This window comes from Loxodonta africana, chromosome 1 (genome assembly GCF_030014295.1).
Source record: "Loxodonta africana isolate mLoxAfr1 chromosome 1, mLoxAfr1.hap2, whole genome shotgun sequence".
NCBI classification, from domain to species: Eukaryota; Metazoa; Chordata; class Mammalia; order Proboscidea; family Elephantidae; genus Loxodonta; species Loxodonta africana.
In genome coordinates, this window is record NC_087342.1 from 10,457,956 (window position 1) to 10,483,076 (window position 25,121).

Below are 25,121 nucleotides of genomic sequence, written 5' to 3' on the forward strand. Positions count from 1 at the left end.
GGACAGAACTGTGCTGCAGAGGGGTTTCCGTGGCTGATTTTCAGGCTGAGCAGGACCCCCGGCCTCTCGGTCGGCAGTCAGCGCGTGAACCGTTCGCACCCGCAGGGACCCCACCTGGCATATGTGTGGTGCTATGCAAACGTCTGCTAAACGAGAATAAACAGCCGAGAGAAGATGCTCAGGGGCTTTGTGAGAAGGCCTTCGGAAATGAATCTTTACGCAAGATCCCACGGAACAAGCACCTTCGACCTTTCCTCTCCTTCCTCGGGTACTAGGATGTCTGGCAACTAACAGCAAAAAGCCACGAGGATGCTAAATCCTATTATAAGAGTGCTGTGAACACAACAGATGCTCCATGATTTTATTTGGGAAGGAACAGGATAAAGCAACGACATGTCAAAGCAGGTAAGACTAAAGACAATAATAAGCACTTTGCTAATTTAAAAAAAAGTAGTAGCATGAACTATGTAGTTGACTTTAGAAACCAAAAAGTTCAAATACCTATGAGAGTTTACAGTCCCTAATTCCAGGAGAGGCATCATTCAAATTGAATTTTTTTTTTTTAAGACAACTGAGAAACAAGTGTCACTAAAGAGCCAACCTGCTACTTATGGCTGTTGTATGGTATCAACTATGATACACAGGGGTACACACAACCATTATAAACCTGCAGGCATGTATATCACGATGCTGACTTAATACACAGGTAACTCTCCCATATTACGGGCTCTATCATGAAAAAAGAATTTCTGAGGAAATAATCTAAAGTAAAGAAAAATAAACAGTTACACTGGGAAACAAAACTGTTATGTGAAGTAAAAAGAACGCTGGGCTAGCAATCAGGAGGCATTATGGCTCTAGGGACTTTAGATGTTATATGGATGGAATCTGAGATCCAGAATTATCAACTGAAGTCATCCAAAGTCTATTTACTTAGCCAAAAAATCAACTGGTTTATTACCTGTCCTGCTCACTCATCCTAAAACAATGAAGGAAAATGTAAGGAAAGATTTGAGTCTGGAAAGAAGTGGCAGCGAATAAGCAGGAAGAAGATGATTAAGGTAAGCAGAAGAAACTGATTTTCCATGCTTCCATCTATAGTGTGTACAATGGCATTACTTATTGAGGGGATTCATAGCACGAAGTCTTCCCTAATTAATTACCCTTTGCTTTGACAGAATTAAATGTGATAGGAAATGGTGACAAGTTACATCAAGCTCTTTAATACTACCATAGTAACTTTTCCAACTCTTTCCCTGGCCGAGATAGGTTAAACTTGTTTCCCAATGTTTACTGGCCTCATTCTGGACCCACCAAAGTCCTCCTGCTTCTTTTCCCCTCTAATCAGCTTCCACTTAACAAAATGTCATAATTTAACCCCCTCCAGTAAACAGATGAATTATCATGGGGCTCCAGAAGCACAAGAGGAACCTAAAGAGCTTAATAAAATTAATAAATCTATTCGAGTTCTAAAGATAGATTAAATAAACAAAATAAAACAATTCTTAAAAATTCATTCCCTTCATCATCTCATTAACATTTTCTTGACGTACCTAATGGTAGTGATGGCCATACCCTAGGCTCAGAACCACTGGGGCCTGTGCTCTGACATTCCTCCATTCAGTCAGCACAACTGTCTCAAGGAGGGGGAAGAACTTTCTCTAGAATAGTAACAAATCTATTACAGTATTCGGTACACACATTCTGTCAGACCTACCTTCTCACCGCTTGAGTAGAAGAAATAACGCAATCGGACTATGTTACAGTGGTCTAGCTTTCTCATGATCTGGAGCTCTCGGTTCTGAAAAGGAAACACAAAAATATCTCTTGACTAAGATGCTTCTGAAAGAATGTTAACACTACAAAGAGCAGGCTGTAGAGATGCTACTAAAAAAATACAGCCTGCAGACCAGTGCTGGTCTGCAAACTATTTTCTACTAGTCCATGAACGATTTGTTACTCCTCCACAATTAAGATAAATACAGAAATCGAGAGTGTTTAGAAACTTTTGTAACAATTTGACGGAGTAATTTTAGATCTATAAACCTGATTTTTAAAATTGGAGACTATATTTTATATTTTTTTAAATTCCACTTTTCCAATTATTCATTTGTAATCTAGTAATTAACTGTATTTTACAAAAAGTATCCATCTTTGATGAGTTGAAAAATTTTAAAACTGGTACTTCACTACAGATAGGTTGAGAAGTACTAGTCTAGTATCTGAGAGTTATTTGAAATGAGCAGTCACCAGTATAATTTTTTAAACTATAATATAAATCAAACTTCTCATGCTTAAAATTTAAGGGCAAAGGAAACTCTTAAAAGTGCTATTTTTCTAAGATACGATAAAAAAGGCATTAAAGAGGCTCCGTTGCTAAGTTTTAGAAAGAGTTAAAATATGGCAGACAAGAAACTGCACAATTCTGCTCGATTTGTAAACCAAATAAACAAGTCTCCCCTTGGTGGGTTTCAGAGTCACTCTTCACGAAAAGAAAGCACGAAATAATATGATGACTTCCTAACAGCGTACACTGCAGTAGTAAATTTGAATAGAGTATACATTACCAACATACTGGACTATCACAAATCCACTTAATAAAGGCATGATACATAGAAAGAATACCAAAATACAAGCTAAGTGGCCAAAAAATATTGGTTAAAATAATGATATAAAAGAGCTAGAAAACATGAAGTACGTGCCTGGGAAACTGAAAGGGAAACGGCGTTATGATTACAGAAAAGGCCAAAAGAAGGGTGGGGATTGCACAGGGGCCAAGGGACCTGACAAGCAGAACCGTCCCAGAGCATGGTGGACTCCAGTTCTTTGAAGGTGGCAGCAGAAATGCTCCTTCTCTAGAAATTGCCAGTCTCTATATGTATACAGTGATATTTAAACTTCTTTCATAAGACATCAATCTTTCACTCAATTACTAGCTATAAAATGCCTAACTGAAGCAATGAACAGAAAGAACCTCAGGCAGTACAGTATAATTGCTTTAACAAAGATAATAACTGATTTCAGACTCTAAGTTTTGACCACTGCAGAGAGAGGGACACAAGAATAAAACAGTCACCGATTTCAAAATTGCGTTCATTCCCATTCCAGATCGAAGCTATTAACAGAAGTGTTTCTACATTTTCCACTTCACATCTAGTTAGTTAGCTTTGTGGGAGAACTATCAGCAAGCCAAGGCCCAGGCTTCGCATGATGTACAGATGTTATACTCGCTTCTGACATGGCCAACCGTGTTAAAATGAGCACTGCTTATTTTTCCAGCCTCGTTCACGGAGGTAGCAGAGGACTATTAAATTCCCAGATAAGAGAGGCCGTGTAAGGTTATGCAGACTACCTTTGATCAGAAAAGAATGCACAAGTGAAGCAGGTACGTGGACCTGCCCTTATAGTCTCCTGTTAATATTCTATTCTTTTAGAAAGAATATATAGATTCTTTTTTTTTTTTGAAAGAATGTTTAGACATTCTCATTTCAAAATGGCCTAAAACACAAATTTCGTAGGAGAATTTTTATAGGTAGCAATCAGACTACTGTTAGGCATATAAGGTTTCATGCCTGAGATGCATTTGAATACACAATTACCCCCAATTCTAGCCATCTTTACAGAATCCTTGTTAGTTCACTAATGACATACCATTTCTACAGGAAACACTACAAATAACACGTGCTTATTCTGGGCGAGGTACTGTTCACACATGTAAGGATATGGCAGTGAACAAGACTAGCAAAGTTCCTACCCTCATGAAGCTTACAGTCTACTGAGCAGAGAGAGGAACAGATAATATAATTTCATACCATGATCTACGAAAACGATGCAGAGCAGGAGGCTAGAGCATTGTAGATAAAAAAAGGATTATCCTTTAAGTAGCAAAGTCAGAGAAGACCTCACAAAGGAGATAAAGTCTGAATAGAACCCTAAATGACATAAAGGTGAGAAACATGTGAAGAGCTGGAGGAAGGACAATGCAGTCACAGGGAACTCCAAATGTAAATGTCTAGAGGTGGGCTTAGCAAATTCAAAAAACTAAAGAGAATAAACTTGAGGGACAGAGTGAATCAAGGTCTGTTTTCTATCAAGTTTGAAATTCCTATCACACATCCTGGAAACCCTGGTGGTGCAGCAGTTAAGAGCTACGGCTGCTAATAAAAAGGCCTGCAGTTCAAGTCTACCAGGCGCTCCTTGGAAACCCTGTGGGGCAGTTCTATAGGATTGCTATGAGTTGGAATGGACTCAATGGCAACAGGTTTTGTTTTTTTTTTTTAACGCACATCAAACCAAAAATACTGAGGCTCAGGGTAGAAGCTGGGGCTAAAAATATGCACGTGAAGGTCATCTGCATAAAGGATTCGATGGTATCACCAAAGTAAGGAGTTCATAGAGAAAAAAATTTATAGATATGAAAGGGAAGTGGATCAAGTGGGGTGGTCAGTGAAGTATAAGGAAAACAGGAGAGAATGGCATCTCAGAAGCCAAGTAAAGCACGTGTCTGCAGAAACAGGGAATGACTATGTTAAAAGCTGCTGAGAGGCTGAACAGGATGAAAACAAGAACTGACAACTGAATATGGAAATACAGGATGACAGTGACTTACCACAGTGGTTTCAGCAGAATGTTGGTGACAAAAGCCTGACTAGAGTGAATTAAAGTGGGGTGGGGGGCAGGACTAAGGAAAGTGGGGTGGGGGCAGGACTAAGGAAAGTGGGGTGGGGGGCAGGACTAAGGAAAGTGGGGTGGGGGGCAGGACTAAGGAAAGTGGGGTGGGGGGCAGGACTAAGGAAAGTGGGGTGGGGGGCAGGACTAAGGAAAGTGGGGTGGGGGGCAGGACTAAGGAAAGTGGGGTGGGGGGCAGGACTAAGGAAAGTGGGGTGGGGGGCAGGACTAAGGAAAGTGGGGTGGGGGGCAGGACTAAGGAAAGTGGGGTGGGGGCAGGACTAAGGAAAGTGGGGTGGGGGGCAGGACTAAGGAAAGTGGGGTGGGGGCAGGACTAAGGAAAGTGGGGTGGGGGCAGGACTAAGGAAAGTGGGGTGGGGGCAGGACTAAGGAAAGTGGGGTGGGGGCAGGACTAAGGAAAGTGGGGTGGGGGCAGGACTAAGGAAAGTGGGGTGGGGGCAGGACTAAGGAAAGTGGGGTGGGGGCAGGACTAAGGAAAGTGGGGTGGGGGCAGGACTAAGGAAAGTGGGGTGGGGGCAGGACTAAGGAAAGTGGGGTGGGGGCAGGACTAAGGAAAGTGGGGTGGGGGCAGGACTAAGGAAAGTGGGGTGGGGGCAGGACTAAGGAAAGTGGGGTGGGGGCAGGACTAAGGAAAGTGGGGTGGGGGCAGGACTAAGGAAAGTGGGGTGGGGGCAGGACTAAGGAAAGTGGGGTGGGGGCAGGACTAAGGAAAGTGGGGTGGGGGGCAGGACTAAGGAAAGTGGGGTGGGGGCAGGACTAAGGAAAGTGGGGTGGGGGCAGGACTAAGGAAAGTGGGGTGGGGGCAGGACTAAGGAAAGTGGGGTGGGGGCAGGACTAAGGAAAGTGGGGTGGGGGCAGGACTAAGGAAAGTGGGGTGGGGGCAGGACTAAGGAAAGTGGGGTGGGGGCAGGACTAAGGAAAGTGGGGTGGGGGCAGGACTAAGGAAAGTGGGGTGGGGGCAGGACTAAGGAAAGTGGGGTGGGGGCAGGACTAAGGAAAGTGGGGTGGGGGCAGGACTAAGGAAAGTGGGGTGGGGGCAGGACTAAGGAAAGTGGGGTGGGGGCAGGACTAAGGAAAGTGGGGTGGGGGCAGGACTAAGGAAAGTGGGGTGGGGGCAGGACTAAGGAAAGTGGGGTGGGGGCAGGACTAAGGAAAGTGGGGTGGGGGCAGGACTAAGGAAAGTGGGGTGGGGGCAGGACTAAGGAAAGTGGGGTGGGGGCAGGACTAAGGAAAGTGGGGTGGGGGCAGGACTAAGGAAAGTGGGGTGGGGGCAGGACTAAGGAAAGTGGGGTGGGGGCAGGACTAAGGAAAGTGGGGTGGGGGCAGGACTAAGGAAAGTGGGGTGGGGGCAGGACTAAGGAAAGTGGGGTGGGGGCAGGACTAAGGAAAGTGGGGTGGGGGCAGGACTAAGGAAAGTGGGGTGGGGGCAGGACTAAGGAAAGTGGGGTGGGGGCAGGACTAAGGAAAGTGGGGTGGGGGCAGGACTAAGGAAAGTGGGGTGGGGGCAGGACTAAGGAAAGTGGGGTGGGGGCAGGACTAAGGAAAGTGGGGTGGGGGCAGGACTAAGGAAAGTGGGGTGGGGGCAGGACTAAGGAAAGTGGGGTGGGGGCAGGACTAAGGAAAGTGGGGTGGGGGCAGGACTAAGGAAAGTGGGGTGGGGGCAGGACTAAGGAAAGTGGGGTGGGGGCAGGACTAAGGAAAGTGGGGTGGGGGCAGGACTAAGGAAAGTGGGGTGGGGGCAGGACTAAGGAAAGTGGGGTGGGGGCAGGACTAAGGAAAGTGGGGTGGGGGCAGGACTAAGGAAAGTGGGGTGGGGGCAGGACTAAGGAAAGTGGGGTGGGGGCAGGACTAAGGAAAGTGGGGTGGGGGCAGGACTAAGGAAAGTGGGGTGGGGGCAGGACTAAGGAAAGTGGGGTGGGGGCAGGACTAAGGAAAGTGGGGTGGGGGCAGGACTAAGGAAAGTGGGGTGGGGGCAGGACTAAGGAAAGTGGGGTGGGGGCAGGACTAAGGAAAGTGGGGTGGGGGCAGGACTAAGGAAAGTGGGGTGGGGGGCAGGACTAAGGAAAGTGGGGTGGGGGCAGGACTAAGGAAAGTGGGGTGGGGGGCAGGACTAAGGAAAGTGGGGTGGGGGCAGGACTAAGGAAAGTGGGGTGGGGGCAGGACTAAGGAAAGTGGGGTGGGGGCAGGACTAAGGAAAGTGGGGTGGGGGCAGGACTAAGGAAAGTGGGGTGGGGGCAGGACTAAGGAAAGTGGGGTGGGGGCAGGACTAAGGAAAGTGGGGTGGGGGCAGGACTAAGGAAAGTGGGGTGGGGGCAGGACTAAGGAAAGTGGGGTGGGGGCAGGACTAAGGAAAGTGGGGTGGGGGCAGGACTAAGGAAAGTGGGGTGGGGGCAGGACTAAGGAAAGTGGGGTGGGGGCAGGACTAAGGAAAGTGGGGTGGGGGCAGGACTAAGGAAAGTGGGGTGGGGGCAGGACTAAGGAAAGTGGGGTGGGGGCAGGACTAAGGAAAGTGGGGTGGGGGCAGGACTAAGGAAAGTGGGGTGGGGGCAGGACTAAGGAATCAGAAAGTTTAGAAAGAGGAGAGATTTTCAGTTATTGATGAATGAGGAAACTGCAAATCTACATATAAAACTGGACAACACTGTAGAAAACCACCACCTCAGGGCTCTGGAAGTTAAGCAAAGGCAAAAAACAAACTAAAAAACATTTATTCATGGAAAGTTGCTAGGTATTAGAGTCAGGACAGTGAGACACAGTGGCCTTCGTCCAGGCGATATAACCATCTCCCTGCTACCACTCAGTTCAGTCGGCAAGGTAGTTTTACCAGGATAAGGCTGGCCATGAAAACCAGGCACTTTATTGCTAAAAAGGGCTGCCACCATTTAGAACAGAGTAAAAACCCAAGCCTAGTGGCAATGACAGTAAAAATAGTTAAATTTGATAGGAAATAGAAGTGGGAAATCCTGCAACTCTGCTTCCCTGTGGTTGCAATACCTGCTGAGGAAAATGACAGACCAGCAAAACATCCAGGAACTTAATAGGGGGAACCTGGAAATTAGACACATACAGGAGTTAAATAAGCTCTCCACACATCCATGGCTGACTGAAAGGCTGTGCACGCACACAGGGGAGGCTGGTTTCCAGAGAAAGTAAAAGTTGAACTTGAAAACTGCCTGAATTCTGTATGTACTCCCCAACCCACATAAAGAATCATCAGGAAATGATGGCAGCCTTATAAGCTCAGGATGTTTGAGTACAATCTCTGACCAATCACTGGCCAACCACTAGGTTACCCAGATAAAGGGTCAGCCCCTAGAGAGTAAAGCTTAAAAAAAGAAAAATTAGTATTTAAAAATTAAACACAGAATCCAGGGGCTACACATTATGGGCGAGAAAAATATTGTACATTACATCTAGGTAAGATACAAAAAATACCCAGTAACAGTGACCTTCATAAGGTTTAAAAAATAATCAGAATCCAGAGCTGCTACAATGTATTATCTAAATTGTCTAATTTTCAGGAAAAGAAATTTAGAAATGCAAAAAGGAAAGTATGACCTATACTTAGGTAAAGAAAATTAAAAAAGTCAACAGAAACTGACTGAGTAGATAAAACTGTTGAACTGAATAAAGAATGCAAAGCAGCTACGACAAATATGTTCAAAAAATTAAAGGAAATCATGTTTACAAAATTAAAGAAAAATATGACCACAACTGCATAACAGATAGAGAATTTCAATAACAAAATACTATTTTTTAAAACATGGAAATACTACAGCCAAAGTACAATAACAAATGAAAATTTCACTAGGCATTCAAAAAAGGAGATTTGAGATGCTAAAAAAATCAGTGAATCTGAAAATGGAGAAATAGAAATTATATGACATAAAGGGCAGAAGAAAAAATAAAAAAGACTGCTAAAAATGAACAGAGCCTCACAGACCTGTGGAATAACATCATACCTACCAACGTATGTGTTAACGGGAGTATCAGAAAGAGAGGAAAAACAAAAAGGGGGAGGAAAAAGTTTGATAAAATAATGGCTGAAAACTTCCCAAATTTAATGAAAATACTATCTACCAAACATCATAAAGCTCAATAAAAACTCCACATACGATAAACACAAAGAAATTCATATCTAGGCACACTACACTCAAACTGAAGAAAATCACAAATGAAAAAGCATGAAGACAGTAACAGAAAAATGACTCACTACATACATGAGAAAAACAATAGCAGCTGACTTAATCATCAGGAAAAAACGGAGGCAGGAACGCAGTAAAAAACATATTTGAAGCGCTGAATAAAAAATAGTTAATCAAGAATGCTATATCCAGGAAAATTATTCTTCAAACATGAAAATAAAAATATTACCAGATAAACAAAGATAGAGAAAATGCAAGACTAAGAGGCCTGTCTTCTAAGAAATACTAAAGCCAAGTTCCTTAGGCTAAAAGGAAATGATAGCAGAGGGTCATTCAAATCCACAAGAAGAAATGAAGAGCAGAGCACCAGAAATGGTGAATATAAATAAGAAAATACAAAAGAATGTATAAATATATACATTTTTTTTTTTCTTTTCTTCTCTTAGTGTCATTAAAAGACCTAAGTTGTATTCAGCAGCCCTCACGGCAGAATGGTTAAGCACTTGCTTGCTAACTGAAAGATCGGTGGTTTCAACCCACCTGCCACTCCGAGGGAGAAAGATGTGGCAGTCTGCTTCCATAAATATTACAGCCCTGGAAATTCTATGGGGCAGTTCTACCCTGTCCTGTAGGGTCACTATGAGTCGGGATTGAGTCAACGGCAATGAGTTTTTTTGGTTGTATAAAGCAATAATGGTAACAGTATAGTACTGGGCTTATAACTGTGGCAATAACCACACAAAGAAGGGGGGAGAAAAATAGGGCCGTATTGGAGCAAACACGCTGTATTTTACTAAAATTAGGTCGACAATAACTTGAAGTAGACTGTGATAAGTCGAGATGTGTACTGTAATCCCTAGACCAACCACTTAGTAAATAATTTTTTTAATGTTAACAGAGAAGCTAAGATGATACACCAAAGATATACCTTTTGTGTTCGACACAAAAGAAGGCAGTAAATGAAACAAAAACAACTTAAGACATATAGAAAACAAAGAACAAAATGGTGGCAATAATTCCAACAATATCAAAAGCTACACAAAATGTGAATGAACTAAGCACAATCATCAAAAGGAAGAGATTGCCAGACTGGATAAAAAAGAAAACTCCAACTATATTCTATCTACAAGAGACTTATTTCAGATTCAACGACACAAACAGCTTAAAAGTAAACGTTTGGAAAAAGATACACTATACAGTAACTAAAAGAGGTAGAGGAGCAATATTACTACCAGACAAAATAGATTTTAAGACAAGGAATATTAATGTTATAACTAGAGACATGGACATTTCTAATGATAAAAGGATCCATATCTCAGGAAGTTATAACGATTATAAATGTACACACAAATAACAACAGATCTCTAAAATACAAGAGAGCAACTGACAGAATGAAAGAAGACATTGACAAGACAATGACGATAGTTTGAAATTTCAATAAATTAATAAAATAATAATAAAAAATCAGAAGGATATGTAAGACTTGAGCCAATGTGACCTATTGATAGTCACAGAAAACTGCACCCAACGACAGTATAATATACACTCTTTTCAAGTGCACACGGAGCATTCTCCAGGATAGATCATTTGCTAAGCCGTAACACAAGTCTCAATAAATTTAAAAGGCATGAAATCATTCAAAGTATGTACTCTGACCAAACAAAAGATTAGTAACAGAAAATGGGGCAATTCCTCAAATATTTGGAAATTAAATAACATACTTCTAAATAAATCCATCCTCAAAAGAAAATTAGAAAATATTCTGAACTGAATGAAAATAAAATCAGAACATGGCAAAAACATATGGTCTGTGGCGAACACAGTGTTCAGGGGAAACACATAGCTTTAAATACCTACATTAAAAAACAAGAAAGGTTAGACCTCTAACAAGTGAAGAAATTCAATAGTAATTAAAAATCCTCCCACAAAGAAAACGGTAGGACCAGGTGGCTTCTATGGTGAATTCAGCATTTAAAGAAGAAATTACATCAGTCCTACACAAACTCATTCACAAAATAAAAGAGAACACTTCCAACTAATTATGTGAAGCTAATATTACCCTGATACCAAAACTAGACAAAGAAAACTTCAGACCAATACTACTCATGAACATTGACACAAAAATCCTTAATATCAACAAATTAGCCCCTCCCCTCCCCACATGCAAAAAAAAAAAAACCAGTTGCTATCAATTTATTTCCACATCACACCAACCCCATATGTTTCAGAATTGAATTGTGCTCCAATACAGTTTCAATGGCTGTGATCTTTTCAAAACAGATTGCCAGGCATTTCTTTCGAGGTGTCCCTGCACAGATTCCAACTGTCAACCTTTTGATTAGTAGCCCAGCCAGCAGAATAAAAAAAAAACTATGCAATGTAACCAAATGTGATTTATCTCAGAAATACAAGGTAGGTATAACAGCCAAAAAATACTTAATGTAATATACAATGTAAACGGAATAACAGAAAAATATGATTAGAGGTGGAGCCAAGATGGCGGAGTAGTCAGGCACCGGTGATCCTCTTACAACAAAGACTCAAAAAAATAAGTGAAATGATTATATATATGACAAGCTAGGAGCCCTGAACATCAAAGGCAAACTTAGGAAATCAGACTGAGTGGCACTGGGAGAGAGAAACGGTTCAGAAGGGGCAAGGAGTTGTCTGACCTCACTCGACGGGAGCCAGCAACCCTCAGGCACATTCCCCTGGAGCGACAACAGTGGGACTAGCAGTACTGTTCGGGACAAGGATTCCTCACGGAAAGACAGCGAACCACAGAGTACACTCACAGCTCTGCAACCAGAGAAGAACAGCACTCTGGACAAAAGCTAAGTACTTGTGTTTATCTTGCCATGCCCCCAAACCCCAAGCCAGCTTCAGTGGTTAACTTCCCTGAGCCTGAGATACATCCTAGTGCACGCCCTAAGCCACTCTCCTGGCCTTGGAGGGGGAATAAATTAACAATTGGGGGAAAAGATAATCTGCCAGCTCCACTAAGCTGGGGAACTCAAGACAGAAGCAGGTCCTATCCAGGCACAAATGATCCACAGACTTTGAATTCCCTTCACTCCTGCTTGGACCTGTGTGGTCATCAGGACACCAGGCCCTTGCTGGCAGACTGCAAGGGTGTATGTGCTTGAGAACTGACTTCAATGGTTTCAGCTGTGCAGTGAAGACATGGGTGTTTGATGTTTCATACTACTTTGCCTGTTAAACAGGGTCCTCACCTACCCACATCAGGGGCCTCAGGACGGGTGGCTCCATCCATGTCACCTAGCCACCCACAACAGGGGTCCAATGATAAGTGGTGCCTTCCAGTCCTTACAACCAAAAGCACTGGGTGCCCATGGTCTGGCTGCAGAACCCACCCACCTGCATGCTGTAGAGAACACACACACGCGTTCCTCACAGACACTCCGGGGATGGTTGTCAGCTCACTGCCTTGTTTAGAGAGTGACCTCCTGCTGCAGTCACATACCTGTGCCTACACAAATCACCCCTGCCCCTCTAAGACTGTAGGACACAGTCTGTAACAAACACTTGATGACCAACTACCTGGACACCTGAGCTGAATCCATACTAGAAAAGGGAATGGGCTCCTAGGTTCGTACACGTGCTAACAATTCCAGCCATCTTGGTGACAGGATGTTAGAGCTTCACAGGTGAAAATAATCAAGCTAGCTCACTCAAGCAACCTATATGGGCATATCAAAACAAAACAAAGCAAGAAGCTAGGATACATTACGCAAACATAAACTAAGACAATAACTTACAGATGGCTCAGAAAAAACACTCAATATCTAATCATATGAAGAAGTAGACCATGATCCCTTCAACGAGCTCTCAAAACAAAGCATCAAGGAATCTTCCAGATAAAGGTGCATCCCTAGAATTACCAGATGCAAAATACAAAAGATTAATATACAGAACTCTTTAAGACATCAGGAAGGAGATCAAGCAAAATGCAGAAAAAGCCAAGAAACACAGGTAAAGCTGTTCAAGACATTAAAGAGTTTATTTAGGAACATAATAAAAAATTTAATAAGCTGCAAGAATCCGTAGAGAGGCAGCAATCAGAAATTCGGAATATTAACAATGAAATTACAAAATTAGACAACTCCATAGAAAGTCAGAGGACTAGAATTGAGAAAATGGAAGGCAGAATTATTGGGATTGAAGATAAACCACTTGGCACCAATACATATTAAAAGAAAAATCAAATAAAAGAACTTGAAAAAATGAAAAAACCCTAAGAATCATGCAGAACACTATCAAGAGAAATAACCTACAAGTGACTGGAGTGCTAGAACGGGGAGGGATAACAGAAAATACAGAGACTTGTTGAAAATTTGCTCACAGAAAACCTCCCTGATATTGTGAGAGATGAGAAGATATCTATCGAAGATGCTCATCGAACCCCACAAAAGGCAGATCTCAAACGAAAGTCACAAAGACATATTAAAATAACCTTGCCAAAACCAAAGATAAAGAGAAAATTTTAAGAGCAGCTAGGGATAAACAAAAAGTCACCTACAAAAGAGAGTAAATAAGAATAAGCTCAGACTATTCAGAAGAAACCATGCAGGCAAAAAGGCAATGGGATGACTTACACAAAACACGGAAGGAAAAAAAAAACTGCCAGCCAAGAATCATATATCCAGCAAAACTGTCTCTCAAATATGAAGGCAAAATTAGGACATATCCACATAAACAGAAGTTTAGGGGATTTGTAAAACCAAACCAAAACTACAAGAAATACTAAAGGGAGTTCTATGGTTAGAAAATCAGTAATATCAGATATCAAGCGAAGACCAGAATACAGAACAGAGCAACCAGATACCACCCAAATAGGGAAATCAGAAAAATAAATCAAGATTTAAAAAATTCTCAAAACAGTGAAAGAGCAATGTCACTATGTAAAGGATGACAATATCAAAACAATAAAGAGGGGCTAAAAAACGTAGTCATAGATCTTTTATATGGAAAGGAAGTCAAGGCGATATAAAGAACTAAAAGTTAGGTTTACACTTAGAAAAATAGGGGTAAATATTAGGGAAACCACAAAGGACACTAACAATCCTACACATCAAAATAAAACACACACAAAAAAACAAAGACTCAGCAAAAACAAAATCAACAACAAGGAATAAGAAGAAAAGACGATGCATAAAGATAAACTACTCAGCACAAAAAAATTAAGTGGTAAAAAGAAACTGTCAACAACACACAAAAAAAGACATCAAACTGACAGCATTAAACTCATACCTATTCATAATTATGCTGGATGTAAATGAACTAAATGCACCAATAAAGAGACAGAGAGTGGCAGAATGGATTAAAAACACGATCCGTCTATATACTGCCTACAAGAGACACACCTTAGACTTAGAGGCACAAAGAAACTAAAACTCAAAAGATGGGGGAAAAAATGTATCAACCAAACAACAATCAAAAATGAGGAGTGGCAATATTAATTTCTAAGAAAATAAACTGTAAAATTAAATGCACCACAAAGGTTAAAGAAGGACACTACATAATGACTAAAGGGAGAATATACCAGGAGGATATAAACATATTAAATATTTATATTCCCAATCACAGGGCTGCAAGATACATAAAACAAACTCTAACAGCATTGAAAAGTGAGATGGACAGCTCCACAATTATACTAGAAGACTTCAACACATTACTTTCCGTGAAGGACAGAACATCCAGAAAGAAGCTAATCTTCTGTTAGCCCAAGAAAGGAACCATTCCCAAAGCCAACTCTTCAGACAGAGATTGGGCTGGATTTTAAGACAGAAAATAATACTGGTAAGGAGTTAGCTTCTTGGCTCAAGACCTTATAGACATATACAGAACACTTCACCCAACAGCACCCAAGTATACCTTCTTTTCCAGTGCGCATGGAACATTTTCTAGAATAGACCACATATTAGGTCAAAAAGCAAGCCTTAACAAAATCCAAAACACTGAAATATTGCAAAGCATCTTCTCTGACCATGAAGCCATGCAAGTAGAAATCAATAACAGAAAAGCAGGGAAAGAAATCAAACGCATGGAAGCTGAACAATACATTGCTCAAAAATGACTGTATTACAAAAGAACATAAGGATGGAACAAAGAAATTCACAGAAGCCAATGAGAATGAAAACACTTGCTATCAGAACCTTTGGGACACAGCTAAGGCAGCGTTCAGAGGTCAATTTACATCAATAAACGCACACATACAAAAAGAAGAAAGGGAAAAACCCAAAGAATTGTCCCTACAACTTGTATAAACAGAAAAAGAGCAACAAAAGAAACCCTCGGGCACTGGAAGAAAGCAAATAATAAAAAGTAGAGAATTAAATGAGATAGAGAACAGAAAAACAAATGAAAGAAAGAGTTAACAAGACCAAAAGCTGGTTCTTTGAAAAACTTAACAAAATTGATAAACCACTGGCCAAACTGACAAAAGAAAAATAGGAGAGGAAGCAAATAATCTGAATAAGAAATAAGTTGGGCCACATTACAACTGAAATTAAAAGAACTATATCAGATTACTATGAAAAATTGTACTCCAGCAAATGTGAAAACCTAGAAGAAATGGATGAATTTCTAGAAACACACTACCTACCTAAACTAACCCAGAGAGAGAACAACTAAATAACCCATAACAAAAGAAGAGATTTAAAAGGTAATTAAAAAACTACCCCCCCTAAAAAAAAAAAAAACCCTCTGGCCCTGACGGCTTCACTGCAGAGTTCTACCAAACATTCAGACAAGAGTTAACACCACTACTACTAAAGATATTCCAGAGTACAGAAAAGGACGGATTGCTCCCAAACTCATTCTATGAAGCCAGCATATCTGATACCAAAACCAGGTAAAGACACCACAAAAAAAGAAAATTACAGACCTATATCCCTCATGAACTTAGATGCAAAAATCCTCAACAAAATTCTAGCCAAGAGAATTCAACAACATATCAAAAAAAAAAAAAAAAAAAAATTCACCATGACCAAGTGGGAATCATACAGGTATGCAGAGATGGTTCAACATTTGAAAAACAATCAACGGAATCTATCATATAAATAAAACAAATGACAAGAACCACATGATCTTATTAATTGATGGAGAAAAGGCATTTGACAAAGTTCAACACCCACTGGTGATAAAAACTCTCGGGAAAATAGGAATAGAAGGGAAATTCCTCAACATAATAAAGGGCATTTATACAAAGCCAACAGCCAACATCACCCTAAATGGAGAGAGTCTGAAAGCATTCCCCTTGAGAGAGGGAACCAGACAAGGATGCCCTTTATCACCACTCTTATTCAACATTGTGCTGGAGGTCCTAGCAAGGGCAATTAGGCTACAAAAAGAAAAAAAGGGCATCCATATTGCTAAGGAAGAAATAAAAGTATCTCTATTTGCAGATGACATGATCTTACACACAGAAAACCCAAAGAATACTCAAGAAAATTACTGAAACTAATGAAAGAGTTCAGCAGAGGATCAGGATATAAAATAAACATACAAAAATCAGTTGGATCCCTCTACACCAACAAAGAGAACGTCAAGGAGGAAATCGCCAAATCAATGCCATTTACAGTAGCCCCAAGAAGATAAAACCCTTAGGAATAAATCTACTCAAAGACGTAAAAGACCTATACAAAGAACACTACAAGACACTACTGCAGAAAACCAAAAGACACCTACTTAGGTGGAAAAACATACCTTCATCGGGGATAGGAAGACTTAACGTTGTAAAAATGTCTATTCTACTGAAAGCGACCTATATATGCAATTCGGAGCCAAATCCCAATGACATTTTTTAATGAGATGGAGAAACAAATCACCAACTTCATATAGAAGGGAAATAGCCCTGGATAAGCAAAGCATTACTGATATAGAAGAACAAAGTGGGAGGCCTCACACAGCCTGGTACTGGTACAACAACAGAGAGAAAGACCAATGGAACAGATTTGGCAATCCAAACATAAATCCATCCACATATGAGCAGCTGATATGTGGCAAATGCCCAAAGTCTGTTAAATGGAGAAAAGACAGTCTCTTTAACAAACAGTGCTGGCATAACTGGATATCCATCCGCAAAAAAATGAAACAAGACCCTTACCTCACATCATGCACAAAAACTAACTCAAAATGGATGAAAGAGTTAAATATAAAATCTAAAAAGATAAAGATCATGGAAGAAAAATTAGGGACAATGTTAGGAGCCCTAATACATTGCAGAAAATGGTATAAAAAACATTACTAACAATGCACAAACACCAGAAAAGAAACTAGATAACCGCGAGCTCCTAAAAATCAAACACCTATGCTCATCCAAAGACTTCACCAAAAGTGTAAAAAGATTACCTACAGACTGGGAAAGAGTTTTTAGCTATGACATTTCCGATTAGTGTCTGGTCTCTAAAATCTACATGATACTGCAAAAACTCAACTACAAAAAGACAAATAACCCAATTAAAAAACGGGCAAAGGATATGAACAGACATTTCACCAAAGAAGACATTCAGGCAGCTAAGAGATACATGAGGAAATGCTCACGGTCATTAGCCATTAGAGAAACGCAAATCAAAGTGAGATACCATCTCACTCCAATAAGGCTGGCATTAATCAAAAAAAAAAAAGGCAAAATAATAAATGTTGGAAAGGTTGTGGCGAGACTGGAACACTTATGTACCGCTGATGGGAATGTAAAATGATACAAATAGAACTACCATACAATCCAGCAATCCCACTCCTTGGAATATATCCTAGAGAAGTAAGAGCCTTTTCATGAACATATATATGTACACGCATGTTCACTGCAGCACTGTTTACAACAGCAAAAAGACGGAAGCAACCAAGGTGCCCATCAACGTATGAATGGATAAATAAATTATGGTATATTCACACAATGGAATACTACACATTGATAAAGAAAAAGGATGAATCCGTGAACCATGTCATAATCCGCAAGGCATTATGCTGAGTGAAATTAGTCAGCTGCAAAAGGACAAATATTGTATGAGACCACTATTATAAGAACTCCAGAAATAGTTTAAACACAGAAGAAAATATTCTTTGATGGTTAGGAGGGTGGGGAGGGAGGAGGGAAGGGAGAGGGGTATTTACGAATTAGATAGCAGACAAGAAGTATTTTAGGTGAAGGGAAAGACAACACACAATTCAGGAGAGGTCAGCACAAATGGAGTAAATCAAAAGCAGTTTCCTGAATAAATCGAATGCTTCGAAGGCCAGAGTAGCAGGGGCGGGGGTTTGGGGACCATGGTTTCAGGGGACATCTAAGTCAATTGGCATAATAAAATCTATTAAAACACTCTGCATCTCACTTTGGAGAGAGGTGTCTGGGGTCTTAAACACTAGCAAGTGGCCATCTAAGATGCATCGATTGGTTCTCAACCCACCTGGAGCAAAGCAGAATGAAGAACACCAAAGACACAAGGTAATTATGAGCCCAAGAGACAGAAAGGGCCATATAAATCAGAGGCTACAGCAGCCTGAGACCAGAAAACTAGATGGTGCCCGGCTACAACCGATCACTGCCCTGACAGGGAGCACAACAGAGAACCCCTGAGTGAGCAGGACAGCAGTGGGATGCAGATCTCAAATTCCCATAAGAAGACCAGACTTAATGGTCTGACTGAGACTAAAAAGACCCCAGAGGTCATGGTCCCCAGACCTTCTGTTAGCCCAAGAAAGGAACCATTCCCAAAGCCAACTCTTCAGACAGAGACTGGACTGGATTATAAGATAGAGAAAATAATATTGGTGAGGAGTTAGCTTCTTGGCTCAAGTAGACACATGAGACTACATGGGCAGCTCCTGCCTGGAGGGGAGATGAGAAGGTAGAGGCAGACAGAAGCTGGCTAAATGGGCACAGAGAATACATGGTGGAGAGAAGGAACGTGCTGTCTCATTCAGGGGAGAGCAACTAGGAGTACCTAGAGTAAGGTGTATATGAATTTTTGTATAAGAGACTGACTTGATCTGTAAACTTGCACTTTAAAGCACAATAAAAATAAAAAAGATTACCTCAATAGATAGATAAGAAAAAACTTGACAAAAAAAAAAAACATTCATTCATGATTAAAAATTCTCAGTAACTAGGGATAAGAAAAGAACTTCCTCAACCTGATAAAGCGCATCTATAAAAAAAAAAACCTATTGCTAAAATCACACTTAATGCGGAAGACTGAATGCTTTCCCCTAAAATCAGAACAAAGCAAGGATGTCTACTGACATCACTTCTAGTCATCACCACAATGGCTACTCCAGTGAATGCAATAAGGCACAACAGAGAACTGAATAGCAGATTCCAAAGGAAGAAGCAAAACTGGTTTTAACGTCAAGACAATATGATCCTGTAAACAGAAAATTCTAAGGAAGCTAAAACAACAATAAAAACACTAGAATTAATAAATGAGCTTACCAAGGTCATAATATGTACAAGCTCTATTTTTAGAAAATCAATTTGGTGTCTATATACTAACAAAGACCAAATCAAAAATAAAGTGGAGAAAACAATTCCATTCATAACAACAATGACACGTAAACTTTTTCTGTAAAAGTTCAGATAGTATTTTAGGCTTTGCAAGGCATCTATGATCTCTGTCACATAGTCTTATTTCTTTGCTGTTCACAATCATTTCAAAATGCAAAAAACATTATCTCGGGTGGAAGGTGGGGGGCTTTGGGCTAAATTTGGCCTGTGAGCAGTATCCCTACACAAAGCATCAAAAAGAATACTTACGAATAAACTTAACAAAAGAAGTAAATGATTTTTACTCTGAAAACTACAAAACACTGCTGAGAGAAATTAAAGAAGATATAAGTAAATGGAGAGAAATTCTATGCTTGTGGTTTAGATGTGAACAACTCTGTTAAGATGGCATTAACACCCAAACTGATCCACAGATTCAGCAGAACCCCATCATAATATAAGTAGGCTAGTTACTAGGGGCAGACACTTGTGGCGTAGTGGTTAAGAGCTGCATCTGCTAACCAAAAGGTTGGCAGTTCGAATCCACCAGGCACTCCTTGGAAGCTCTATGGGGCAGTTCTACTCTGTCAGATAGGGTCGCTGAGTCAGAATCGCCTCAATGGCAGCAAGGCTCTTTTTTTAATCACTAGGGAAATGCACATTAACACCATTAGGGCATATCACCACATTCCCACTATTGCTGTTGAGTCCTACTGAGGCTATTCCGACTCATAGGGACCCTATATGATGGAGTGGAGCTGCCCTATAGGGTTTCCTAGGCTGTAATCTTTATGGGAGCAGACCGCCAGTTCTTTTTTTCCCTTGCAGCAGCTGATGGGTTCAAACTGCCAACCTCTGGGTTGGCAATCAAACTTTTAACCACTGTGCACCAGGGCTCCTTACACAGGCACTAGAATGGCTATAATAAAAAGACTGACAATACCAAGTGCTGGTTAGGATGTACCCTCATACATTGCTGGCAGGGATATAAAATAGTGTAGCTGCTGTTAAAAGTTTGGCAGTTTCTTAAAAATGTAATCAAAAGTTACCACAGGATCTAGCAGTGCTACCCCTAAGTATTGGGGTATTCCACTTTACTTAAGTGGAATGGAAACATTACGTCCACACAATAACTTGTATGTCAATGTTCACAGCCACAGTATTCATGATACCCAAAAGCTGGAATCTTCTAAATGTCCAGCAGTAGATTAATAGATAAGCAAAATGTGATACACACATACAATGGAATAATATTCAGCAATAAAGAATAACAAACTACCAACACAAGCTACAGCATGGATGAACTCAAAAAATGCTATACTAAGTAAGTAAGCCAGACGCAAAAACCATATATTGTATGATTCCATTCATATGAAAATTCAAGAAAAGGCAAAACTACACAGTCAGGTGCACAGCAGGGGCTGGGAGGTAGGAGCAGCTATTGACTACAAAGGGGAACAAAGGGTATTTTGGGGATGATGGAAGTGTTCTAAAACTGTATTGCGGTGATGGCTGTTCAATTCTATAAATTTTATTTAAAATCTTTAATTGTACACTTAAAATGGATAAATTTTACAGTATGGCTCAATAAAGTTGTTTAAGAGAGAGAAGAAACCGAAAACCAAACTCGCTGTCATTAAGTTGATTCCGACTCATAGCAACCCTACAGGACAGAGTAGAACTGCCACATAGAGTTTCCCAGGCTGTAATCGTTAGAGAAACAGGCTGTCTCATCTTTCTCCTGCAGAGTGGCTGGTGGGTTCAAACCACTGACCTTTCAGTTAGTAGCTAGTGCTTCGCCACTGCGCCACCAGGGTTCCTGAGAGAGAAGAAAATGCGTAAAATACTCCTTTGAGAAAATGGGAGAGAACTACTGGGGAAATGTTGGAGGGTTGTTTGGCAGTGCCTTGGGCCCATTTCAGGTCTGTGGTTATTATAATTTTGATGCAAAAATGGGGAAACTGTTTTTTCTCTAGAAACATCAACTACTGAAGTGCAAGTACAAGAACGACAAAGAACTGGGTTGAACCCGAGGAGTGCAACCTAAACAGACAGAGGGAAAATGGAGCTGTGTACCTTCATGATACACTATCGTGAAGGTGTGGCAGCATGATGAGCGCCAGGATAAAAAATAAAAAAAAAAAAACCGTACACATTTAACACACTGTTAGAAAGAGTCTGTATTTATCCCTTTTTGAATCCTGGTGGCCTAGCACAGACAAACAACTTAATAAATGCCCTCTTGAATAAAAACACAATGAGATTCCTTTTGTAAATGTAATAAAATCATTTTTAGCCTTGGCTTACTGCTTACATAGGAGTGTAATATTAATCTCTATTAATCCCTAGGTTCTTCCAACTTTAACCAGGCCATGCTGAATCTCCCAAAACATCAACTGTATTTTCACTACATGCTGAGATAGAGAGAAATAAAGAGGAGGGGCTGACAGAGGTAGAGATAACCCCATTTCCTACAGGAAAAAGTCTAAATGACTTCATAATCTGCCCCTTTTTTATCAACTTAATCTTACCTTTCACTCACAGCTAATGTGAACAGCACGTTACAGCCAGGCCTCACTTCTCGTCCTTCCTGAACATAACGTTTCGTTCACCTTCTAAGACACGAATCGCTCTCGCCGTCACGGGAATGTCTCGACCCTTCCCCTCACCTACACACATTCTACCCATCTTTTAGGTTCCTACTTAACTCCCACCTCCTTCATGAGGCAACCCCCAGCTGTTCCAACTCACATTAATCTTTTCCTGTCTCTAAATTCCTGAAACACTTAAAAATAATTTGGAATTTACTGTACACTCTCTTGATTTTGTTATAACTTTACAACTGCAGTGGTTTTATATAAAAGAATGCTTTTCAAAAGCAGCTTAAAGAAATCATGTTTTATGTCACAGTCATTACGTGGAGATATCCATACACACATAAAATTTACCCCATCAGCTAACTGTATGTGCCTTACGAGTAAAAGCTGCGCTTTGCATCTTTCGACATCACCCCCAGAACTCTCAAAGTAGGTTAATCTTGTCTTTCACAAAGTAAATTCCCTGTTTCTGTAATTGCTTCTACCTTACAATCTGCGTTTTAGACCAGTATATATTTCAGGCTTGGTTTAACCCAATCACCATTGAGAAGGGAGTGGGACGGGATAGGATGGGTGTTATGGATTGAACTGTGTCCCCCAAAAATAAGTGTTGTAAATTGGGGTTATAACCCCATTTAGGAACAGGTTTTCTTTGTTATGGTAATGAGACAGCATTAGTGTAGGGTGTCTCTTCAGTCAGTCTCTTTTGAGATATAAATCAGCATGGAGAGAAGCAGAGATGGGGGGAGATGCCAAGCCACATGAAGACCACCCAGAAGCAGAAGCTTGAAAGAGACAAGGACCTTCCTCCAGGGCCGACAGTGTGAGTGTTTCCCCTTCAGCCACTGCCCTCAATTTGGACTTCTAGCCTCCTGAAATTTGAGAAAACAGATTTCTATTCATTAAAGCCATCTACTTGTGGTATTTCTGTTACAGCGATACTATACATATAACTAAGAGGATAAGAAAGACTTCACACATAGTAAAAGTAAACTTTTTCATAAAACTTGTTATATTTTTCTGTGCACAGGGCTGCACTGTAAAATGTATCTCTTACTATAATAGTTAAAAATTTCAAGTCCACTGTGGCAAACTAAAAAAAAACAAAACAAACTACTTGTCTACAAAAGCAATTTCTTCCAATTTTTAAAAGTCAAAAGATTACATGTATACTAGATTCTTACTAATTATTCCCATCTTTTGGGGGGGAAGCATACACAGAATATTACACAAGAAAACCAGAAAGGCACATTTAACAGAAAAATTATCCTTTTGTTTTAACCAATAACCATTAACATATATTCGCCTACAAACTCGACATAGAGGCTTTTGAACATTTTTACTTCATCTGACATCTCACACTTTAAAAAAACAAAAATACTCTGGAAACTAAAAGCATGGAACGAAGGGATTCTCAGAAAGGTACGTTATGAATCCTTGTGTAAAGTTCAATAAAAGAAAGGTGAACTTTTAGGCGAAGCAACAACCAGCAAGCTTAATACTGTGGGGGTACGGCAGGCAGCACACTGCTGTCTATAATCTTTTCTTCACCAAAGTTCATTCTATTGGGAGGTTTTTCTTCTGCCACCTGAGAAAGCTCCATTTCCATAAAATCTAATAAAATAGGATTCACTGCGTAAGATTTGCTTTGAAGAAAGTTTTCCCCCAAATAAATCTACTGAAAAATACGAGTGTTACTGCACGGTCTGCCGTCTATCCTTTGTAATCACGCTAGGCTTGAAGCATTCACTCCATCTCTACATCTCTGTCGATTTCCACAGTGAAGTCATATGCCCCAAAAGAACATACAGTTGGGTAAAATAACACATCAAAATAACTCCACAGGTTCAACAAATATCTTGAAACCAACTATGTGTCAGAGCCCAGGCTCTGAGTACACAAAAACTCAACGTTCCTAAAGGTTTCACATCCTAATGGGTAAGCAAACCAACAATTAGTATCCAATGTGATAATTCTAGCTCATTCAGAAAATGTCATAGGTAAGGGGTCAGGAACCAAGAAAAATCTGCTTATTACTTTGAAAAATTCTGGAAAGAGATCAGGTGGAAAGCCTTAACGACAGTCTTAAAGAGTTCAAATATTACAGGCCATAAAGAGCCACTGATGTGTTCTAAGCAAGAGATTTCTTTTGGGAACATCACTGGCTACAAAAAAAAGTTACTAAAGGAAGAAGATAAATAAAATCAGGACCTGCACTAGGGAAAATGGAAAGAAATTAAATGGCCCTGAGAGGCAAGATAAACAATTACCTGATCACCGACTGCTACTGGACTGTAACTAGGAGGAGGGAATGAGAACTATCAGGCTTCTGACACACGGGACGGCACAGCGAGCTTGACAGTGCAGTGGGCCTGGCCCATGGAGAAAGCTGAGTGCCTCTGGCCAGGGACTGAGGGCCAGGGAGAGGCGTGCCTGCTAGCACAGCTGGGAAGAGGCTATTCTGATGGAGGAACTGTACCCTGAGTGTTCCTGAGCCTGATTTACAACTGTTACTTCCCTAATAAACCCCATAATCGTTGAGTATGGTGAGTTCTCTGTGGCCACTGCAATGAATCATTGGACCCAGTAGAGAGTGCTGCGGGGAGGGATGGTTGGTGTCAGAATTAGTGAAGATGGAGAGAGAAGGCACGTCTGACCCCTGCCTCACAGCAATCAGCCTTGGGCTGTTGACAATGATTTTCCTTTCTCCTTGTGGGGATGGAGGAGGTCAGACACCTCCCCTATGCCATTTTTACAGCTGTACATTATAGTTGTAAGATAACATACTGACCAAGTTAGCTTAAAATTTTCTACAAAGAAACCTCAACTTTATAGAAACAATAAACAGGACTCATGCATGATGTTTCTCCCAGTCAGTCATTCAGACAACTTGTCCTGCATAGAAAGGGGAAGGGAAGGAAAACAGGGGAAAGGACACCTGCAGGGCCTAAGGAGTTTAAAGGGAGGTTAAGTGCTACAGCTGCTAACCAAACGGTCAACAATTCGAATCTGCCAGGTGCTCCCTGGAAACTCTATGGGGCAGTTCCACTCTGTCCCGTAGGGTCGCTTTAAGTCGGAATCGACTCGATGGCAGTGGGTTTGGTTTTTGTTTTTATTTCCTGTCAGGTACTACCGGCTGCTAAAATAGATATAAACCAGAGTCCTGAATGTTTAGTTTTCAGAGGA

At 40.9% G+C, this 25,121-nt stretch overlaps 1 protein-coding gene across 3 annotated transcripts in view; it reads right to left on the bottom strand.

Moving 5' to 3' along the window:
• GSK3B (glycogen synthase kinase 3 beta) overlaps window positions 1–25,121 on the bottom strand; it is a 296,701-nt gene that overhangs the window by 151,972 nt on the left and 119,608 nt on the right. For all 3 annotated transcript variants that reach the window (XM_023551754.2, XM_003412978.4, XM_003412977.4), the window contains exon 3: window positions 1,718–1,801. In XM_023551754.2, the coding sequence (XP_023407522.1) occupies window positions 1,718–1,801 (84 nt within the window). The remainder of the gene's footprint in view (window positions 1–1,717; window positions 1,802–25,121) is intronic.